Source organism: Apteryx rowi, unplaced genomic scaffold, assembly GCF_003343035.1.
Source record: "Apteryx rowi isolate R43461 unplaced genomic scaffold, aptRow1 scaffold_40, whole genome shotgun sequence".
NCBI classification, from domain to species: domain Eukaryota; kingdom Metazoa; phylum Chordata; class Aves; order Apterygiformes; family Apterygidae; genus Apteryx; species Apteryx rowi.
Genome location: NW_020450530.1, coordinates 2559538 through 2578271, shown reverse-complemented (window position 1 = coordinate 2578271; position 18734 = coordinate 2559538). Strand labels below are relative to the sequence as shown.

Below are 18734 nucleotides of genomic sequence, written 5' to 3'. Positions count from 1 at the left end.
CACAAGGCAGGGAGGAAGGGCCAGCAGGCATCTCTTAACTTTTAAAACACCAGGCTCCTCAATACCTTAAGAAACTCTTGTGGCTTTTTGCTTGCCTGCAAATTAACTAGAAAAGCAAATAACCACACAGTAATTGCTGCCTTTTGACCTTCAGCTCCCTAACACAGCTTGAAAATAAGGTACTAGCAAATGTCTTTCACTGCACTCTTAAAACTGGGTGCAGGAGGGATCACGATGAAAAGGGGGTCTGTAGGTGACGATGCCTGGTTCCTATGGGCCTGTGCCTCAYATTTGGACCTTCTGGCACCTAAGAAAGATGAGATGCTGATCAAGCTGTTCCTGTGGCTGGGGCTGTCATCACATGCTTCTGCAGGGAAGACTCTCTGGTATTACATACGTGCAAGTGCACTAGCTATAGCTTTCTCTTCCCATAGAAAAAATGAAAAGAATTATTAAGATTAGTCTGAATGGAGAATAAATAGAAAAGTCTGGGTGTGGAGGACCAGAGGGAATAGCAGAAGGGCTATAGGAGATGCATGTGTTTACAGCACCTAAATTAGCAGGTCATGAAGTTACATGCAGCTTCAGACACCCAGCTCAGGAGACAAAGGACAGTGAGTAAATGCTGATGAGTCACAGAGGTGTGACGACAGAGAACAGGCACTGTCAGTTCCTAAAGGGTACAAAAAGGCACATCCAAAACCAGTACATGGTCACTAACCTAAAAAGAACTCAGTAGCTATGAAAAGGACTGGAGAARTAGCAACCTTTGCCCTCTATGTCATGACAAGGAATTCTGGAAAACCTCTTGGATCCAGCGTCTCAGTGCCTGAATGCTGCATAAGCCAGTTGGACACACGTGTCCTGGTGCTAGTATTAACATATTAGCACAAAGGGGTAAAATCGATTTTACAATAAAAAAATCATCTTCCCCCCCTCACAAGGTCTCTCATTGAGCTTTGCTACATCCTTGCAACAATGTTTCCTAGATTCCTTCTAAGGAAGTCCACACAGGTTTCAATGTTTGAATAATTTGGTTGAAATGGCTCAAGTATATATTTATATACATCCACATGTGTGTCTATATATACGTATGTATGTACGTATATGTATGTATTTATACACACACTTTTGGGCATGGGATGGGGTGGGTTTTGGGATAAATGAGCATAGAGCAGAAAGGTCAGATAGATATACTACACAARTGTAAGAATGAGTTTAGGAAACCAGGCTGAAAAGAATCTGATCTTTGCTGGTCTCTCCCATTCTCTCCCACAGACGTAGGACACCAGTGAGAGAAGACACAAAATGGTGAGTTGGCCACTTCTCAGTCCTGACCTTCCGAATCTTGGTTCTTCCGTGTGTAGTTCATGCGGAAGACGAAAGCCTCCAGAATAAATGCCACTATGATCGTCATCACCACCTGGGAGAGGACATGGACAGAAGAGATCAGGAGGCTGCTGCTGGGGAATTCTTCCAGCCCAACAACAGGAAGCTCAGCATTTGGTCTGGGCTTCACCTCCTGGTGCTCCCCAGCTCCTCCTTGGCAGAGGGGACAGGCATGTCCCGATTCACACATCTGCCTGTGAGTATGAGTAAACTACTGACAGTCAGCCACAAAAGGGACAGAACAAAACCTTTGTGCTGCCTTAGTCCTTAACCCGAGGCCCAGATTTCTACAGCATCAGCTTTGTCAATGCCCATAAATCTTGTAGATTCAACTTTCTTCACGTGATGTGGATGCACACCTGTTTCTGGAAGATGTTATGTACAGAAATAGAGCTCTCCTCATTTAGGGATGGAGGCTCCTACTAGAACATGGTGAAAGTTGTCTTCCCTCCCCATTCCCATTATTTGACGGGCAAAGCATCTTCAGAAACCTACCATGGTCACGATATAGAAGATCATGAAGTAAAGACGGCTCCAGTGAGTGGTTTGTGAGGTCACCCCTTCCTAGGGAGGAGAGGTAAAAAGTCAGCAGTGCGTAAAGGAAGGGGGAGCCTCCTGTTAACTGTTTGTCATCAGACATAAAGCAGCACAAAMACTATCTATCTCATATCCATGGCTTCATAGCTAGCCTCAGTGACCACTGCCTGCACAATGCTCAGTACTCCAACTGGGCCCTGTAGCTAATCTGCCTCTAAAGGTAAAGAGAGAGGTTCCTATATGCAAACACACAGATCATTTAAACCCTGTGGGCATATGAGCCATTGCTGCTATAAGAGCACAGCTTGGAGTGCAGGGTGAGAAACCGGAGTACACAGTGACTTCACTCTTTCAGATCCTGAAACCTGGCCTGAAGGCTGATCAAGATTCAGGAGAAACATACGCAGCAGGGCTTCACAGAGGTTAAATATCACCCAAAAAATCAAGAGCAACAAATATCCGGCAATAGCAAGTGACAATGCTGGGCCTAATCCTGCCCGCCTCCCATTTCTGGGGGAAGAAAGCAGTGGTGGTGTGGAAGATCTAGTTCAGCAGTGCACTGGCAAGTGTCAGCACTGCCTGTACACACAAGGTAGCTGAGGTTTACTTACCATGATGATGTACCAGTCATTGACGACTGTCAATTCAAACAGCGTGACTGTATAAGAGTGGAAGAAAAAATAAAGACAATTGCTTTACCCAGCTGGATCTGCTTCAGAATGATTCTTAAACCTCAGTTGTCCCTATCAAAGATTTTGTAAGACACCAAGTTTTAATACAGCCCACCAAGTTTCAATACACCCAGCAAATCCAGAGACAGAACGCTGGTCCTCATCACTGCAATTAGTTTGGCATCTTCCCACTGTTAAGACCCACAGAACCAGGAGCATAGCTTGACCTATATTTCTTAAAAAGAATCAGAAGCAAACCTGACCCTTTCTACATGAGAGCATGGAGACCTCTGAAGCCTCCAAGAGAAAATAAGCATCCTTGGAAAAATCACGGAGAAAAATGACCATATTCAAATTATTTTTCATCAATGGGTTTAAAAAAAATGTAGTAGCATCACCGCTAGCTCTTTAGCAGGGTAGTGACTTAAACCCCTCCTTAAACATCTCTGGAAGTCTGGTCTGATCGCCTGTCAGAACAAGCCTGCTGGCTTCACACTGACTGTTAAGAGATGTCTGCTCACCTTGCAAAAAATTCACAGCAAAACTACTCAGCTGGAGTTATCCAGACAGGAAGAGCAGGATGCTGAGTGTTTGAGGTGCATTAGTAGGAGTCCCTGGGAGAATCCCAGGCCTATAGGAGCRTTGCAATCCTGTCACCCCAGCTCTGCAGGAACACAGACGCACTAAGGAATGGTCTTTGCTATGAACCAAACCACCCTTACCAAAGCTGTTCAAAATGTTGTCAAAGTTGTTGAGATAGTAATAGCCTTCTTCCACAACTGTCTTGTTGCCAATGGTATGGTTCACCCAGCGGTAAGAATCTGCGACTGTGCTTGTGCTGATCAGAAAAACCAGGACAAAGAATGAGAAGAGAGCTGGAAAAGCAAGGAAAATCTCAAGGGCTACAGATACCGGAATGCTTAGAAGGTTGTGAGCAAGATGGCAGTTTCTACCTCTTGGCCAACACTTGCCTCTCTCTAAAAGAAAGCCTTTCTCCGCCACCCTCACAGTTCTGCAGAAGCYGAGGGACCTCAGTGAGTCTTTCTAGTCATTCAGCAAATATTAGACCAGAGAAACTGAGTATGTGAGGTAGAGTCCTTGGCTCGCTCCCTTAAAGTTTGGCATTTTCAGGTGGTCTGCCATCATTTAAGATGAGAAGGGCCCAGGACAGCTTAGCTTCCAAGATCATGTGAATTTATCTTGTAGAAAGTGAGGCCTAAAAGTATGCAACACCTCTGGCAGAGAGACTGTGGCACCACCAAGAGAAAAATCTCATTTTTGTTTGACAGCATAGCCTCACAGATGTTACAGGAGTTCCCAGCTACGATACCATGAAAGAGAAGTCACCCCAGTGCAGCTACCTGAGGCCACAGTTACAGAGCTCATCAAAACCAGCCATCTGCCCCACAGAATCCTCTCCCCTTCCAAATGCAATGCAAAGGTCATTTCATCCAATCCTAGCCAGAGAGGTGAAGTGTCTCCCCTAGATTTTCCAAGCACGTTGCCTTAGTTGCAAAGGCCCAGTCAGACCCATCCTCTGGCCCACTTCTTCACAGGGAGATAGAGATGTGAGAGGCATGGCTACTGGCTTTGCACCAAACCCACTGTAGAGGATGATGGATTTGTGGTACTCACTTGCAGCAGTTCGGGTAGACCACACCAGCGAAGAACTCCATGCCAACAATGGCAAAGCAGTAATAGAAGATCAGCAGGGTTAAACCCAGGCTGGAGGGCATAAGCATGAAAAGYACTGTGTTACTGAGAAGTTGTTGACACAAGGAAAACAAAGTTACAGGCTGGTAGTTATGGAAGGAGTTTTCTATAGATGGGAAACAGCACTGAAAATCTCCGACCAGCCTCCCAGCTGTTGCTGCTCTGCAGTGTCTTGTCTACTCTCATTGAAGAAGTCCTAGGACCAGGAGCCTTCCACTCACTGAAGAGGGAAGGAAGTTTCAAGAAGCTTAAAAATAGCCTTGATCTGTCTTTTTCTGGTAAACAAACCTGTCTCCACAGTTATTCYGAAGAATAAGACACAGGTGCTGCCCTCTCCACTCCTCTCCTGTCTTTGGACAGCACCCAGAACAAGGCTCACTAGCTAACATACTCTGCCCTACCATTTCACAGTCATGCTCTAGGGTGGCTGGACTGAGGACAAGGAAAACATCTGGGGCCGAGTATATTCATGCCAACAATGCCTCCCAAATGAGCCTCCCCTCTCATAAAAAAAAAAAAAAAAATCTATCAACCCTTAGTTATCTCCCCAACACACAAGAGCAAGAGAAGGCCCAGGATGCTAGAGAGTTTCTTATCACAGACTGCTCCAAGAAGTCTGAAGATGAACACCACACCACGCGCACTGCAAAGAAGCAGCAACAATCAGCTGACAGATCAGACCATAAATACCCTTGGCAGGTTGGACAGGTCCCTATCCTGATCCCAGCCCCAGGCCCTAACCCCTCAGCCCCTCTTTCCTCCATCCAAAAACAATCAGTCAGTACCTGGCCATCCGGGGAAACAACTCAAACATAGTGTCCAGGACGTTTCTGTAACGTTTCTTCAATTTAAAGAGCCTGAAAGGAGAAGCCCATGATTACCTATGCACGGTGATTTTCCTGGAGTTGTCATGATTGCTGGGAATAGTTAGAAGAGTATCACAGGTCTCTACCACACAAGTCAATGAGCAGCTAAGGCCTCCTGACACCAAACTCACAGAATCTGTACTCATTCAAATAGTCTCTGCTCACCTGAGCAGGTGTCCCTATCCCATCTGAATGCTTATGACACATCCAAGTAAGTGTTTGCAGGATTAAGGTATCTCAAGGAAAGGCTCACATCTTGTTATACAGCATGAAATGTAAATAGCTACATTTTTGAAACCACAAGAGCCTAAATCAGTCCTGTGTTCAGGGTCAGAATTCATTACTCCTTTCCCCAGACACAAGCTTTTCTGTACTTCCCCCATGACTCAATAAAAACTGATGAAAGAAAACCACATTCTGCCTGCTAATTTCAAACTTGGCAATTTCATCRGCCTTTACACAGAAACCTTGCTGCCAAACGCAGGCTTTGGCAGGGGAGCAATGGAGAAAACGTCTTTGTTTTTTTTTTCTCCCGAGCGTCATTAAGTGTTCTTTAAATCCTAACTGAAGAGCTAAGCTACATTAGCTTGTCTTTAATAAAACAATATTTTGCCTCTTTAAAATGCCTTCCATCTATGGCTCTCAAAGCATTCTGTGAAGGTGACTGTACCTCCGTAACAGCCTCAGAACAGGAGGGCTAATCATACCCATCTTGCTGAGCTGCAGAGAGGTTACAGGCCTCGGTCTTGCTTACAGTGCGAGATGCAGTTAGAGCAGGGTTGTGCTTCACCCTAGAAAGCAGTATCCTTTGAAAACTGTAATTTCTGGTAATTCAATGGAAATTATTAAACTGGCTCAGACTGTCTCACCCCGACAGAAGAGCTTTTCTCTGAGCAGCATCAGACAATTTAGAGGAGGTGTAAGAACCCCACGAAGGCAGACATAGGCTAATCTGCCCCCGGTAAATCCCTTGATCTCTATTAGAGATCAGCTTAAGCTCCAAAGCACAGGGTTTCATATCCCATCCCAAGTTTTTGTTATCAGTCATTTTGATAACTCTGGCTAATCTCATTACCCCACGCAATTCCTGCTTGCCATGGTCACGTACCCACAGAGCAATCCTTGCCCTCTCCTGCTAAGGAGCTCAGTCCCCAACGGGGTTGAATGAAAACAAGTCTGGCTGTTTTCTTCCCCATCTATTTTCTGTACTCCCCACACCGCCTCCCTGTCTCACCTCAGCAGCTGAAGAGGTCTCAAGACGACAATGAAGTAGAATGGCTCCATGTTAAACGCCAGTGCCAGGAGCCCCAGAAATGCAAAGAGGGTGACTGCGAAGTCAAAGCTGGAAAAAAAATAAGAGCAATGATGTATCATTGGATTTCAGCAGAGAAGTGGTACTTGGTGCCACTCCAGCCTGACAAGATGCAGAAGGCCAGGCACGGAAGAATTATAATGGCCTGCAGATGGCCTCATCTACAGACCTAAAAGCTCCTCTCAAAAGTCACTCTTTCTAACCCAGCAATTTTCACTACATTTCTCAAAACATCAATGCACACTTACAAATTCCACCCTGAGGACAGGTACTCAACAGGCCCCAGTCCAGTGGTTTTCAGGAGTAGCTCCACGCCATAGACTGTAAAACAAGGTGACAGACATGGACAGAAATAAGCAGCACCACAAAGAGGACTTAAGCAAAGGCTTGTCCTCAAATATGCAAATATGTCCTACAAATAAGCAGCACCACAAAGAGGACTTAAGCAAAGGCTTGTCCTCAAATATGCATGGTGCTTTAGGAACATACAGAATTGCTGAACACAGGTTTAATAGACTCCAGCCCATCCTCTTTATTCTCAGAGAGATGCCAAAGAGAATGTTTTCCCTCCAGATCAACACATTTCTTTGTATTCATGGCGATTTCTCTCCAGAACAATCACTTAGTTAACATACTATAAATGCTGAGGCATAAGCTTCCATAGAAAAGGTCAGAAAGTCATGTAGGGAATTCAGTCCTGCCTGTTTTATTTTCTTCTATACCAGCAGAACATATTAAACATCCCACAGCCTAGCTTTTAACCCGCAAGGAGATCCTTTCAAAGAGGAGCCATCTACTTCACTCTCTGTCCTGGCAGCACCTTGTGGGCTTGTAGACAACAAAACAGTGACATGATCATGCCTTGTTTCAGGCATCCCAGAATTTTCYTCTGCAGATTCCAAGGAGGGAAGTTAGAAGAGAAGTGAAGAGTCTGGATGACAACATCCTTGTAAAAGGAAGTGCCGGGAGTCTCTCTGCCTTCAAACTTCCATGAGTGTTTTGAAGATTAATGAACAGGGAAGCACCAGAGCTATCCAGCAGTCAAATAAGAGGTTAGCAATCTTTCTTAGATTCTCCAAAGCAACTCTTACTGCAGTTTTACACACTATTTTGAGTCAGTGAAATTATTCCTTGCTTCTCCTCTTGAGCAAGAGATACTGGCAGGAGAGAAATGAATTCACAACACTAAAGAACTCCTTGGCAGTGCTATTAACCAGCACATAAAGGTCCAGTGTTTACATTTGGGCTGAAAAGGGAAGACTGAGATACATGTTTATGGGGGGATAACGTTCAACTAGAATGTCAAATTTAATAATCAAATAGTCAAATTTAACTAATCAACTAGTTCAGCTAGTCCTTTCAGCCTTCTCCTCCACATGCCCCTGCATCTTGTACTCCAACAGGGCTGCCTCGCACGGAGCCAGCTCACAGCCGCAATCAGATCAGAGCTGGTAATGCCTCCTGGAATAGCGAGCCCAGCGCACAGCAACGTGAGCAACTCCATGCAGAGCCATTACAGGTCTGGAGGAGCTTATTACTTTGCACGCTGTGCCCAGCGAACAAGGCTATTCTGCTGTCAGGGCTGAGCCAGCTTTAGAAGCAATGTATCAGCCTTTGCAGAGAGCTGCAGCAGAGGCAAGAGGCTCCCCTGACTGCTGCAGCTCAGGGAAGGTACGACAGCCCAGCAGTGTGCACACAGGTCTGTGTGGGTGCTGACAGTCCCCGCCAGGCACAGCAGCGTTCTAGACGGAGTTTGTGCTTCTGTGGCTCAGTTTTAACTTCAAAGTGAAAAAACACTTGGGAACAGAGCTGCCTGTACTCCCCTCCCACCTTGTTACGAAATACCACCACTCTGTTAGGAGGCATCAGCTTACTTGTGAGGAAGACTATGTAGCTCCATGGGACGTTTCTGGAGAAGAAATTCCCTCCTGCAAGACACGAGAAGAACTTTTTCTAGCCTTCACTTCAATCATCCCACAACATAGTCAAGAAACAAGCTGCAATGTTTCCTACCTTGCAGCATGAAGGTTTCAACAAGAATCCAAATTCCATTCACAGCCACCACAGTATCTGGAAAATGAAGTAAAAACCCATAGCAAAAACACACCTAGATCAGAGAACATCGTTTTCCTAACCTACTAAATAGACACCTACAACAGGGCCTACAACACAGGGCAAGTAACAGAGTCAGTGTTTGGAACGTACTTCCAACTCAACTACAGGCTTCAACTCATAACTTGGGAGAGTCTCTAAACTTCTGCCCTGAATTTTCCCAGCCTGTGAAACAGATACAGCACCTTTGTCTCCAGAAGGTTGGGGGGGGGGGGCGGGGAAGGGAAATGCAAAACCACAAGCATTTTACCATTTTATCTTATACTCTGCCATGTTATTACAAGTGTATTTCAGCTTCTTCCTAGTTCTGGAGCAAGCTCTTGAGAGCCACTAGGTCCCCAATAATGCAAAACAAATGAAGCAGGTTCCAAGAGTGCAAGACAAAACTCCTGTCAGCTTGGATCTCCCACTTCTCCCCCATATTCATACCCAGAAAACCAAAGATGCAGGACTGCTCTTTTTCACTCAGATCTTCCCAACCCCCTCACTCATTTTAATTTATCACCCTAATTTACAAAAATCCTCTCCTCCAGCATTCAAAAAAAATTACTGAGTAGGAAGAGATCGTTTAGAACATAGCAACTAGCACCACAAGTAACCACTTTCTCTCCTCTAGAGGAGGGGAGCACAGAATCATTCTCACAGGCAGTACAGTTGCCAAGCAATCCCTCCAGTAATGAAGACACTTGCACCTTCTCAAGTGCAGACAGCACAAGAAGGTTGACTGGCTCCAGCAGCCTTCAGTTGCAAGATAAAAACCTCCAGGCTTGTGAAAGCTAACCAACCTATTCACTGCAACAAGCTGATTGCTACAGAATCAGATCCACAAGTGTCTTATGAAGTACTGAACCAATGAGCCCTTCCAGACGATTCAGCCATGGCGAGAACCGAGAATACAAACTGCGGCAGTAGTTGGTATCAACACGCAGTTCCCTCCCTCTCCACCAAAACTCTAGGAATTTGTATGTGGGCCGTGGCTCAGACCAAAGACCAGGTCCCACCACGCTGAATTCTTGTGCAGACAGTTCTTGCCTAGCACAGACAAGACAACATCCCTGACCCATGTGATGAAGGGAGCTTGGCAGAAGACAGTTCATTTCTCCTACTTACACATGGTGTACTGGAATACTCGCGACTTCACAAGGATGTTGATGCCTGCAGGAAGGAAAACATGACAAAACAAATATTTATGCAGTCCTCTATAGTTCACACACAGCTTCTTCTATCTTCTCCCTAGAGACTTCTTCATACCAATTCTCAGCACAGAAGCTAAGTGGTTTAGAAGATTATTAAATTTTTCTCTTGGGACCAAGTTCAAATCTTCCTCTAGAACTCCAGTGGGAATGAACTAGCTCTCTTTACCCACCTAGATATCTTTTCTCCAACCACATCACAAAAATACTACACAGGTAAATACAGTTGATGAGGCACTGTCCACATTTGGGACAATGAATATGCTGTAAAGAAGGGCTGAGTGCATTAGCATAAATATATAGGATTCCTGATGGCAGCCGTATGTTTGGCTCAAGATAGTATTAACTGGCCCCACCAGCATAAAACATTGAAAAAGAAACTGCAGATAAGTTCTTATTTCTGAATGTTTATGTTCAGTCAGGAAACTTGGGACATGGGAGATAAGTCACATTTGCAAGACAGATTACCCTGATGGATATTTCTGATCTCTTTCCCTCTCCTTAGCAGCTGCACTTGACATGTATGAGCGCTGCAATCACATCCTGGGACTAGGAAGCCTAGCAGCTTCTGTGAAAACACAAATCCACTGCACAGTCACTGCTGTGAGTTGCCGCCTGGGGTACAGAGAAACAAACCTATAAACTCTGCTAGATTCAGCAAGCGTATATCCCCAGCTAACCTCTGTGCCAAAAACGGAATACAACCCTCCATGACCTCGGGAGCTGGTTCATTACAGACTATCTGCCAAGAGCTCTCTTATTTTATGAAAGTTGCTTTTTGGGTCAGAGCACAGGGAATATTTACATGACAAATCTCCCTTGGAGACTCAGAGCCTTGGAAGCGCTGAATACAAAGTGAGTTGGTCAGTTGGCCTTTCTCAGCTGTTTACCAGGGACATTTGGGCACAGGGATATACAAAAAAAAGTCCCTTCAAAAGGCCTTGTCTTTGTGAAGAAATGCTTTTTAGACTGGTTGAGTACCTGCTGTCATTAAAACATGTCACATTACCTTTAAAAATAAGGAATGCTGTCCGTGGAAGGTCATCAAACCAGTGCTCACGATTTCGTTTTGCCTGGAAACAGAACAGCCTTGATCAGAGGAAGTCAGTGCTACATCCATACAAAAATGTGCAATGAGGGAGACCCACCTTACCCCCATCATTTATTTCTTTTAGATTGCCTTTGTTTCTCAACCCCCTTCTCACTAATCACTGGCCTCCTTCGCTTGCCCTCCCGCACACACTTACCTTCCATTTTAAGCCAACAACTTCATAGAAATTGTAAAAATCCTTTAGACTGCAAAATAGAAAGAAGCATCTGATTAGATCCTTAGAGTTGATTATATCCTTAATTGTCCTTGTCAAGTACCATCAGCAGAGTCTCCCTGGAAAATGTTAACTCTTTTTCAGAGCTGCAACCACAGCGGAGAACTCAGCGCGGAGCTCTTCCTGGCCTGGACAAAGGTTACTGGCTGACAACGGCCCAAACAGAGTGCAGAGGGTAACGAGACCTAGCAGAGATCACTACCCTTCTGCCTCCAGAGGAAACTCTGACTCCACTGAACTCCGGAGTTTTACTACAACGAGGAAAAACCTCAGGCTTAGACAGCAGGCTCCAAAGGACAGAGACCATACTACTCTCCTTACTCACTCATACGTTCTTTTCTACCATCTTTGCTTATTTGCTTTTAAAGGTAAAAATGAATTTTGAAGGAGGACATGAAAGCAAAGAACTCAGCATGCTCATAAAACATGAGCAACTGTATCTAGGTGCTTGGGGTCAGGCATGTAACAGGCTTTAGGTGTCTCAAAGTGAAGAGGCTGAAATTCTCAGACGCTGACTGGTGTCATTAGGTGCCTAAATTTAAGAACTTGGTCTCTCTCCTTAAGCCATTTTCACCATTTCTCCGTGGCACTTGACTTTAAGGAGAAGCACTGGCACCAGTTTCGTCGGAGACATTCACTCCAAGCCTGTCTGCAGCCAGAACAAAGGAAAGGGAAGAGCAAGTCTCCTGCTCTAATTCCCTCTACTTCCATGCTGGCTGGAGTTAGCTGCACCCACCCACCAGAATGGTAATTCTCTGCCTCATAACACAGAGGATGACAGTCTTGAAAGCACCAGCAGAACCAGATTTTAATTAACAAAACCCTGGGGGACACAGCCAGCTGCTGGAGAAACAAGAACGTGTTAAGCTGCGAGGCTGCACTGTGTGAAGAAATGCTCCTTGCAGGCTCTAATGCTGTTCCTCAATTTTCTGCTCCTCTCTTCTGACGGGAGAGGTGGGAAACCGAGACTGCCTGGTGGCTGCCAGCAGAGCCTTGTATCCACAAGAGGGCACGCAGGAACTCCATCGCTTCGGCAGAACAAGCTCACTTCTCAGCGTACCCCCACCGTAAAGCTCCCTGCTTCCCCAACACAAAGCCTTTCAAGCACAAAACTCCACTCCCATTCCAGATGGGTTTCCTTCCATAAACCCAGCCATCCTCTCCAAGGTACAGCTCAGCTGTGGAGAGTGAAGCAGCATCCCTGCTCTGGGTGCAGCAGCAAGACCGTCCTACCTGACTAAAGGAGTATTGCTTTGATTCAGTGCTTTGAAAGTGAGATACCGCTCTCTGGCACACATCCGAGGCTTGTAAAACCGCAACAGCCCTTCAAAGTGCTTGAAGGAAATTCCAGACGGCCTCTAGAAACAAGGGAATGATGCTATAAGCAGTGACATGAGACAGAAGCACATACAGGCTAGTGTATTTAATTCTCACTCCAAATTTGTCTTAAGCAGGATTTCTACATCACCCTAAGATGCCATTATAACTAAGCCCCCAAAGTACCCTAAGCTATTACTTTAACATACTGAGTTCATCCCAGAGCACAGACACAGAAAGCTTTCCTGGCAAAAGGTCCCTCCAATGAATGCAGAATTGTTCCCGGTTGTGCTATCCTGAGAAAGTTGTCCAACCAGACACCCCAAGCAACAGAGTTCAACCACTCTCCTTGGGAAATTAGTAGGCAGCCTAACAGACCCCATTACTGGGGCTTTTTTCAGATCATCAACTATTCCCCAGGAACAGCTCATATAATGAATGTGCCCTAAACATGAGCTAATTTACTGGAAGAAAGTTAGTTATTCTCAGGCCTTATTTCTCTTCCTACTCCAGAAGTGAAGCAAGAAATCAACCCTCCCCCCCAGTGCTCTGCCCCATACAAAACTGTCCGTAGGTGAATTACTTCTGCCTCTGCACCTTCTGCTCATGCAGTACCTAGTGACTGTACCTTCATATGTATAGCCCACACCTCCTCTAAGTACCAGTGTTTGAGATGCGAGTCCTCAAGTGACCCAAACTGAAGCAGAGAGAAATCGGGGATCACATGTACTGCGGGACAAGCTTCCTTCATTTTATCAGGGCACTTCCATAGCCTGACATGGGGCTAAAACTCGGACTACTTTGTTTTTCTCCAGAAATAGATAAAAACAAGTCACACAAATGAGAAAAGAGTAGCCCTTGGTGATTATGATTGCAGTCAGCTGTCATAAATCATCTTTTGGGGGACATACACTTTAAACACTCCAGACTACTGATGTTCTCTCAGCATCGCTGGCCTCCCCTCCTGCCGCGCACCCCAGGCCGATCTCAGCCTCCCTGCAGGGCCCTGTACCTGTTTGGTAATAAGCAAGCGGTAGGCGTGCTGTATGGCCGTGCGCTTGTGCAGCAGCAAGGACTTAAACTTCCTCTTTTCGATGTCATTGAAAGTGTCGAACACAACAGCCAGAAGCTGCAGAGAGAAGACAGGAGAGAAAGTCAAGTTTTAATCCTTACACTGGGCGGCCACCTGAGCCAAAGCTTCTCAAGCAGGCAGGAATATCCAGCCTGGAGAAGCAAGGAGAGGCATTGCCTGAAGGAGGAATCTTACCAAGTGCTACACTAATGTGTGGTAGAAGGGAGTTAATGAGGGCCCCTTGGCCATAAGGGCGCAAACGGATTACCAACCACACCATGCACACACACACAGATTCACTTTTTTGAAGAGGTCCAGATGTATCTGACCTCCTAACACTTGTTAGTGGTTTTAAGAGCTAAGGCTAAGCCCACACAGGCCAACAAAAAAAAAACACTATGGAAAGGCTTGTTAAAATGCCCTGAACTCTTCCTGCAAAGCAAGTTGTAAGGGCTACTCTTGGGATTCATCCTTCCACAGAAGCTTTGGCAAACAAACATCAAAACTAAGCCTCCATCTAGGACAGCAGCACTGAAATCCAAGCTCATTAGAAGCATCAAATCACTCCTCTGGGGCTGCAGAATTCCCCAGCTCCTTTGAGAACTCCTCTTTCACAGCCCACATCCCACCTGAACTGGTCTTGGCCCTGCCCTGGATGCTGCAGGTCAAGAAGCAGAGCCAGCACAGCAGCCACGCTCTCACGCTGTGGTCATCGGCACGCTCATGAYTCTGCTCTAACAGGATGGCTGTGGCCTCTCTGAGGCCATGACCTACAGGGCAACACTACTGCAATTACTCCAAAACCTCCTTGTACACCCTGCTGGGTGCCTGAACTGTCAGGCTTTCCAGGGTGGCAGCTGTACTCCCAATTTGGTGTTGTTTAATACACAGACATCCACATAAAGCAAAGACAAAAAGAGACAGTCCTGTTTGCAAGCTCTGGAAAGGGAAGTGGAGAGAGACCACAGAGTTAACGCCAGGGCTATTGCAATTCAAGTCCTGCCACGCTTCGCAATTCCATCCCTTTCAAAATGATTTACAAAGGATTTCAGACAAGCCCAGATAATAAAATGCCATTTTATGATAAATAATTAAGATGGGGAAGGACAATAAATTTCATGCAACAGGGTGTGTCACTCCAAGCAGCATATTAATGAGAGAGAAATCAAAAGATTATTTGCATCATTCTGTTTTCTGCGATTTATCTCATTTCCTTACGGTCAAACATTAAAAGACTCTTATCTGTAGCAAAGCTGCCATTTCTAGAAGTATTCTGCCAAATGGTCTCAGATTGTTATACAGCACCCTTGGGAATGGGGAAGACTCCAATGGGCAAGGAAATCCAAAGTCAGGCAGAGAGAAGTCAAGTGTTTCAATAGGGGACTCACCAAGTTCATTATGAAGTACAGCTCAATGGAGAGATACACTATGAAGAAGACACAGGACCAGGGGTTCCGGGCATAGGATGGCATCATCACATCAGGGAAACTGTATCCCAAAAAGACACAAGTTTCAGCACCCAAGGAGCTCACACTATACTCTATATATGCGGGCAAGAGCATGAGACAGGTCTCAGATGTGCATGCCCCCACATCAGTGGGTCTGCACATTTCTGCAGAGCATGTAGTTGCTTATGACGCAGAAGTCTGAGTCTAGCAGTGAGCAGACAGAACATGGAAGCATGATGAAAAAAAGAAAAATGAATAAGCATGTTCCCTGCACATCCTGAAACCCAAATGGGCAAAGGGGATTTGCAACATGGCTAAGGGTTGTGCTTTAATAACAGCAATACACCACAACTGCAATACAATTACACCGATCCTTGGGCTAAGAGTATTACAGAATGACAACCAAAGATTTATTCTTGGTTGATTTTGCCAATTTCCTAATCCTCAGAGCCCACTCTGACAGCTAACCAATATTTACTTAGTGTTGTTATCAACGTTTTCTAGATAGGAAAAGTGAAGCAGAGGAAGAGGAAGTTACTTCACGACAGCAAACTATCACTGACAAAGGAGCACAAACAGAAGCTTCCCCTTCTTGGACCCAGGCCCAATAAAGTCATCTCCCCTCTTATTGCCTGCRCAGTGAGGAAGTGCTCTGAGTGGCTTAGAGATAACTCTGCATCCGAAGTCAGTGTCCTAAAATGAAATGAAGTACCAGTTCTTCCCATGCAGGCTAACCTGGGCAATCTCTCTCATGCAGAGAAAAGAGGTCACATCTGGAGATCCAACAGTGCTGCAAATAAACTCTTGACTCTGCTAGACTTCTTTTGGGAGGAAAGGCAAAGACTGAGTTMAAACAAGCACGAACTTACTTTGAAGTGGTCAAAAGCACGAAGAGATTCACAAGGCTGTTCTCTAAAGTACTGAAGTACTGAAAGAAAAAAACCACACCCATAAAAATGCAAGCAGTCTTTCATAGTTATTTTGTTCAAAAGAAACCCACTAGAATACAGGCCCTTCTACAATTCCCTGATGTCTCCTAGAAAAAGGGTAATTTAGCACTGGTCCTTTTTAGAGGCCCCAGAGGCATGGCATGTGAAGAGTCAAAACGATTAAAAGCTCCTCTGCACATTTTTGTAGTAGTTACTCCCAGTAAGCAACAGACAGACCCAACAACAGCAGGAACTAGCAGCTACTGGATTTCCTGGGAGTCACAGCCTGAGAAGGCCAAGCTTTCACCCAGACACCTTCTCCCCTGGGCACAGCTGTGGGTGGCATGTTTGACTGAATTAAGACGTCAAGAACTAAGAACAACTACACTGATGTTCCCTATGGGTGTTCCTGTCTTTGAGGAAGTCTCATTTACTGTCTTCCTTCCCAGCAGGTGTTAATCCAGGGTAACACTGTCAAGAGGCCTCGTCGGTCACAGCYTCTACCCCTTTTCATTGCTGGCACCAGTTAGAATCCAGCCTCCTTGACCGCCATATCGGAACAAGCTACGTCTACACAGAAATGTTTGATTCTTAAACTGATCAAAATAGGACTTGAGTTTCAGTCCAAAGAATCAGTGATTACTTACAGGATCCGAGTGGTTAGGAGAAAACAAATAAAAACCTAGAGAAAAAGAAGAGGAGAAGGGGGAGGAGAAAAGAAAAGAATGGGGGAAAGGAACACAAAGTTAAAAAGACGTTTAATTTCAAGTAACAAAGTGATGTCTCTGTTCCCAAAGAGCAGGTTGCACAAAGAACCATGAAGCCCTCTCTGATATCGTGAAGGAGGGGGGGGGTCTGAAAAGCCCTCTCCATACAGCATTTTGCTAATGCTTGTCATTGGCATTTGACTGATCCTTTCAGAAAATAAACTTTCTGCRAATAGTCTGAGGATGGGCCCATAGCAGGTATGCTACAAACACTTGAATTCGTAGGAATTTAGATTGAACTGACTGCACTGAGGAACAGTTCACAGAAACAGAACTTGGAAACTGCAAGTATAAACACCACAAACTATCCTCTGGCAAAGGTCAAAAGGACCTTTGTCACAAAACCAAATGCCAGCTCCTAGAATTTTTAGTTCTTTCTTTAACTGTATCTCCCACACGATTGTGGAAGAAATCAGATAAGTGGAAGATTCTGGCAGGACTCAATCTGATCAGCTTTATGTTCATCCAAGTTCTTTCTGTTACTCTTAGACAATAACTGGCTGGGAGTATCACAGCTTCAACTTCCATAAGTACAACTCACCCAGGATGGCAAAGATCACCATGAAGAAAAGCAGGAGGAGGAGAATATCAATAAATGGGGGGAGGGACTGGAAGATCTGTCGCAGGTTTCTGAAAAAGGAGAAAACATTCTTAAACAAGAACTTGTGTGTGCTTTCATACAGGAATGAAGCCTTCCTCTCCAAATGGAGGAAATAAAAATAAAAACGAAGATATAAGAACAGACTTGAGAAGGACCTTCTTCCCCCTACTTCCAGTGATTATACGGAGAAAGCTCAGGCATTGTACCACACCGTCCTTTCTGCTGCTGCAAGAATGATGAAGCTTGTATGCAAGATGAAGTTGGAGAGRCTTCTCTCACCTCTCGTGGGGGAAACTCTTGCAATACAGTTCCTATCCCATGGGTTTTCTATCCCAGCCTCTCTCATCTGCCTTTTTATCCTACCTTAACAATAAAGGTGGATCAATTGATGAAGCTTTATCCTCTGTAACTATGGCAGCAAAATTTTATGTCTAAAAATCCAACCACCACTAGTCCTAAAATCAGCGGTGTCAAATGCATTCTGCAGAACCTCGATCCTCACCACATTGCTTCACATCCCTAGGTAAATTAAGACAACTTTCAAGCTACTTATCTTCCCTTTGCAATCACCTCTCAGGTACAGCACACACTACTGATGTCACCCCATCACTTTCCTTCTCCAGACTCAAGACATTAGCCTATAAATTGCATAGTGAATCACGGAGGTAACTTAAGAGCCAGAAACAATACAGCCACATTCACATGTTGTGCTCTCTGAGGGAGCTTATGCTGCTGAGGACAATATCACAAAAGCACTGTGTACCGTGAACACATCCAAAGCTACTACTTATGAAACTTCCCTACATAGGCAAGATGCTGGGCACATGTCAGTCCCAGGCACAAAACATCTGAGATCTGAAATGCGCATGAAAGACACTTATTTTCCCTAGCTGCCCACAGGACCAGAGCGTTTTTCCTTCACTCCCATCTCAGGCACGATTGCAGAAAACCCAGCCAGCCGACCACTCACCTTCTGACTGCACCACAGTAACGGCAGTCCACCAGGAAGATACAGCGCAGGGCTCTTGTTATCCGGACATGTGAGGTTTGGCGCACCAACACCACAATGGCCTCTATGAACTGTACAAACAGCACGCAAGTCTGCAAAAATAATAAGATTTTTAAAAAGGGTCTAAAGAGAGCTACGGTCTCCATTTGGGAAAAGGCAAGGCTCCCACTGACCACTCAYCTATTTGGGTGCTTTAAGGGTGGGAGGAGACTCCCACAGCTCTGAGACCTCCCAYAAATAGCTTGGCAGTTGGGACACCTGCCTAAATTATCCCCGCTACCGTACAGTGCAACAGTTACTCTGGTTCTTTGATTTCTAAAGACRCTGAAGGAGAAACACTGACAATCAGGCAGCTTACCTTCACCATGGTCCTTTTGTGTCTGATAAAGGTTTGGAAGCCCAGCCACCTCATCTTCATTGAGAGCTCAAAGACTACCACGATTAACGCAAACAGCTCCAGGGTTGCATGGACC

At 45.2% G+C, this 18734-nt stretch overlaps 1 protein-coding gene across 9 annotated transcripts in view; it reads right to left on the bottom strand.

Moving 5' to 3' along the window:
* Positions 1–18734, bottom strand: part of TPCN1 (two pore segment channel 1) — a 49726-nt gene that overhangs the window by 5847 nt on the left and 25145 nt on the right. For all 9 annotated transcript variants that reach the window (XM_026075170.1, XM_026075171.1, XM_026075173.1 and 6 more), the window contains 21 exons: positions 18620–18733; positions 18223–18353; positions 17193–17281; positions 16532–16566; positions 15825–15883; positions 14896–14995; positions 13448–13564; positions 12352–12476; positions 11041–11089; positions 10803–10866; positions 9711–9755; positions 8502–8558; positions 8363–8416; positions 6737–6809; positions 6411–6518; positions 5096–5167; positions 4233–4322; positions 3320–3435; positions 2538–2584; positions 1885–1953; positions 1339–1423 (listed from right to left, as the gene is read on the bottom strand). In XM_026075170.1, coding sequence (XP_025930955.1) covers positions 1339–1423; positions 1885–1953; positions 2538–2584; positions 3320–3435; positions 4233–4322; positions 5096–5167; positions 6411–6518; positions 6737–6809; positions 8363–8416; positions 8502–8558; positions 9711–9755; positions 10803–10866; positions 11041–11089; positions 12352–12476; positions 13448–13564; positions 14896–14995; positions 15825–15883; positions 16532–16566; positions 17193–17281; positions 18223–18353; positions 18620–18733 — 1699 coding nt within the window. The remainder of the gene's footprint in view (positions 1–1338; positions 1424–1884; positions 1954–2537; positions 2585–3319; positions 3436–4232; positions 4323–5095; positions 5168–6410; positions 6519–6736; positions 6810–8362; positions 8417–8501; positions 8559–9710; positions 9756–10802; positions 10867–11040; positions 11090–12351; positions 12477–13447; positions 13565–14895; positions 14996–15824; positions 15884–16531; positions 16567–17192; positions 17282–18222; positions 18354–18619; position 18734) is intronic.